We start from the raw sequence: 4,150 nt of genomic DNA, 5'->3' as shown, positions 1-4,150 counted from the left end.
GCCCTCCAGGATCCAGGGCGTCCGGGTCGGGGCCAAGTGCACCGTCATGGTCTACAGGTAGCTTAATATTTGTGTATTTGATTTGATCTCACCATCTTATAGTAGATGATGATGAGAAACCTCAGCATATAGACACACTTCCTAGATTAATATTGAGTTTTATGGTTAGTTGTAGTAACCTTTTAAACCATAGTTCCTGGACTTATCTTGATCAATACTTGTGACTTTTAGAAGACACTAGATTTATTTTGGAATATGTAGCAACAATGAATAGAGGATAAGTAGTCACTTTTAGACACGGTGTATGAAAAGTAATATGTTTGTGCTCAGGTACCTAAATTTAAGGCACCTGAATTTTAACAACTTCAAGGGGCAGGGAATTCCAAAGGTCTTCCCAAGTACTTCCAAGTAAGTAATTTTTTCATTTTCAGTGTTTCCATTTCTCTCGCTACTGCTTCAGCCACCTTTCCTACCCATCTCATACCAGCTTAACATTACTACAATTTTTTCTTCATCAAATCCTTTTTGGGAGGCTTGGAAAGGTAATTTAGTACATAAATGTTGTGCTTTTAAAATGATTGATGCATATTTCTGTTGTGATTTTTTTTCTAGACTTCAGTTGATCATTTTATATGAGTCATTTAAAAGCATAGTAAAAGCTTCCATAGGTTTAATCCTATGAAACAATCTATTTTAGACTAGCATCTTACTTCCTTTGATAATTAAAGAAGGGACAAAAAAATCCTGCTCATCTCATCCTTAAGTTTGATGTTTGCTATTAGTGTTGAACATAGTTCTACTGTGCAAGTACTTCACCTACATTGCACTCCTTTATGCCCATTTTTGGGAACACTAGGATGGTTATTGAGAATAGTCTAGAACCAAGGACACTTCAATTTTGAATGTATGTGTCAATTTGGAATCTCCCTTTGCAGGGAAGGGTGCTCCCAGCCCCCGTCGTGCCCCACGACCCCTCCCAACCCTCGTCGTCGTAACGGAGGTATATTCTGCCCTGAATAAAATGATTTCTGTTGTATTGTACTTACACGTGTTTTTATAAGGATGTAAGGAGGGCCCAAAACCTCGCCCCAAATCGACGCAGACCTACCATCGACGCACATTTGGGTGTTCGCTTAATCGTCCTATTTAAATCAGCAGGGTGCTGCGACAAGCCAACGGATGAGCATGGCGATCCCGCTGGAGCAGTCCATCACGCCGGTGCTTCAGGACTTTATGAATCTCAACATATTCTATCTACCAGTGTATTACTGTGGAGGTGAGGAGCTTATGGTGATCAGGTCGTTGTTAGTAAGGGTATTTCATCCCACTGTTGCTTTGGTCTTTCTTGTTGCGTCTGATGATAACGAAGTTTGTATTATTTGTTGCTCTGAGAGTTCTATGATTTGCGCTATAGCCTTGTCGTCGACTCCCACATCCATGAGACCACCTAGGAGTTGCTCGTGTACAACTAGCTCTACCAATTCGAGGGACTCTCGAACTACACCTCTGGCATCATCGACCATGTCCGCCTCCAAGGGATGACGATGATGAGGAAGATACATAAGTGGGAGGTATTGATATACAAATCTTTTTAGTTAATAGATGGCTAACAGCTATAGTGATATAATTGTTTGTTTTAATATGTCGTGAATTGCAATGGTTACAAGTGCCTTTGTTTTTGTTTTGCGAGAAACATACCACTTGTCTGGTGTCAAGGTTCTTCATGGCCTTGATAAGGTTTTGGAAGGTGGTGCAGTTGTCATGACTCTTAGAGATCATAGTATTCCTTCTAATGGGGATATCAATGGAAGTAAAGTTTCCTATCTCTTTCCCCGTTATCTTTTCTCCATCTGCCCATCTCCAACCATATGTTTTTGATGATTTTGTTCCTGTATAGATAACTTTCTATTGTATCATGCATGTGAACCTGTTTGCTTTCATCTCTCGTGACTTAGCCATTTGCTGTCATCTCTTGGTCATACATATGAAATCTTTTCATCTTCTCATGCTTTTCAAATCTTTTCATCTTCTCGAGCTCTTAAATTCATTTGATCTTCATGAAACTGAAAGACTGAAACTGTCTGTTAATTTTATTTCATGGCCTTGATGATTTGAAGTCATTTGCTTCTACCTCCTCTCACGCATATGAACTATTTATTTGTTTCTTATCATGGTTGTGCTTTGGTGTCCTGAATCATGACTGTCAATGTTCGCAACATATGTTCTTGTAGGTTGAATAGAAGAGAAGAGTAGAAGCACCAAGCTGTACCAATGGGGCGTGGAAAAGTAGAGCTGAAGAAGATTGAGAATCCAACAAACCGCCAAGTTACCTTCTCCAAGAGGCAGATGGGGTTGTTCAAGAAGGAAAACGAGGTAGCCATTCTTTGTGATGCGCAAATCGGAGTCATCGTATTCTCTGGCAGTGGCAGGATGTACGAGTACTCTAGTCCTCCATGGAGGTGCGTGAAGCATTATTTATTTATTTATTTATTTCTGAAGCTTGTTTAGTACAGTAACATATAAGGTCCAGCTTTATTCTGCTATAAGGTTTTAGACTTTAGTAATGAGTTCAAAAAATTCATGAGAGCTTCAGAACTGATTTGCAATTATTCCTGCCAACTACAATCTTATAGCTTGGCATGCATCATGGAACCTTTTAACTTACCATATACAGTTTGAAGCCTTCAGTAAAAAAGAAGAGATGATGATTATGTGTGTGGTATAAGACCGGTATCATATATTCTTATTGCCAGCGGTTAATAGTTTCAATAGTTATTATTTATGACTGAGCACCCATGAGGGGTTTTACGACGTTTTTATACCGTGCTATATATCACTGCTGCTTCTGGTTGCAGAATAGCAAGCGTCTTTGACAGGTACCTGAAAGCCCCTAGCACCCGTTTCGAGGAGATGGACATCCAGCAGGTGCGGCTGATTCTCTTGAACCAATATGTTGCAATCTTTGTTTCCAAGTGATGTATAACCACCTAATAATCGCCCCTCCTTTCCCATGAAGAAAATCGTCCAGGAGATGACTAGGATGAAGGATGAGAGGAACAGGCTGAGGATGATCATGGCGCAGTACATGGCGGAGGACCTGGCCTCGTTCTCCGCGCAGGATCTGAGCAACCTTGAGCAGCAGATCGAGTTCTCGCTGTACAAAGTTCGCCTCAGGAAGGTAACTATGCACTAACTATAACTAGCGCGCCGACATATTGATTGATGGAGTAGCCTTGTAGATTCTTGTAGTTCTTTATCCTAAAAAGAAGACGAAAAAAACAGTCTTGGGAGATCCCTCACCCTCAGTGCTAATGCTGAGCACACAATTTGTTTTGTTTCTGGCAGCAAGAGCTACTCGACTAGCAGCTGCTCGAGATCCGCCAAAGGGTACACAACATTCCAACCTCCGATCCATCGCTTGGTAGCCTGTACACATCTCTCTTTCAAAAGGCCCGAGTTGTTGTGACACACAAGAGTTCTGTTGTATTTGATGCAAATCAAGGAGCGGATACGCCTTCTTCTGAGAACTCTTTGATGTAATAGTAAGATATAAACATCAATGTAATAGTAATTTATTTGGTAATTTATCCAATGCTCAATGTTTATATGTGGGGGCTGGTTTGGAATCGCGTTCATGGGGTTTTGATGCAGATCAAGGAGCGGATAAGCCTTCTTCCGCCACGGCCGAGAGTTCAAAGAGGAGAAAGGAGCCGAAGCAACAGCAACCCGCAGCGCCATGGGCAAAGCTGCTCTCGCAGTGCTCACAGGTACGGTGAACTGATGGCTACCTGCTAGCAGCCGATTACTGGATAATCTTGGTGTATATGGTGTATGAATCGAAGTTAAGGTTGGCAATTTTTATGCTGGACACCATAAAGATTCAACTTTTAGGATGTTAGGGGTGAATTTCTGATCTTCCGATAGCATCTTGCTGTTTGGCTAGATTATTTAGCATGGAATATAATTAGTAATGTTCTTTTTTATTTGATATCATTCGTCCTTTTGGTCATGGTCATCTTTGAGGGAAAGTAGAAATAATAGATATGGTCATGGTCATGTGGGTTTATGATGTCTAGATTTTGAACAAGATAACATATGGCTTTTGAATTTTGCTTTATGCCTTAGTTGAGGAAGACAAAAATTAGATTGG

The 4,150-nt window shown here is 40.7% G+C and overlaps 1 protein-coding gene across 1 annotated transcript; it reads left to right on the top strand.

Annotated features, from left to right (window-relative positions):
* The first annotated feature begins 2,243 nt into the window (after positions 1 to 2,243).
* On the top strand, positions 2,244 to 3,193 carry LOC103645166 (MADS-box transcription factor 31). The gene is made up of 3 exons (XM_020543111.2): positions 2,244 to 2,459; positions 2,856 to 2,925; positions 3,017 to 3,193. Exons 1-3 carry the CDS (start codon positions 2,272 to 2,274, stop codon positions 3,191 to 3,193), a joined length of 435 nt encoding a protein of 144 aa, XP_020398700.1. The 5' UTR covers positions 2,244 to 2,271.
* Positions 3,194 to 4,150: the final 957 nt, after the last annotated feature.

The sequence above is a fragment of the Zea mays genome, chromosome 1 (genome assembly GCF_902167145.1).
Source record: "Zea mays cultivar B73 chromosome 1, Zm-B73-REFERENCE-NAM-5.0, whole genome shotgun sequence".
Classification (NCBI taxonomy): domain Eukaryota; kingdom Viridiplantae; phylum Streptophyta; class Magnoliopsida; order Poales; family Poaceae; genus Zea; species Zea mays.
Note: the sequence above shows the minus strand (reverse complement) of the source record. Positions and strands in the feature narration are given on the sequence as shown.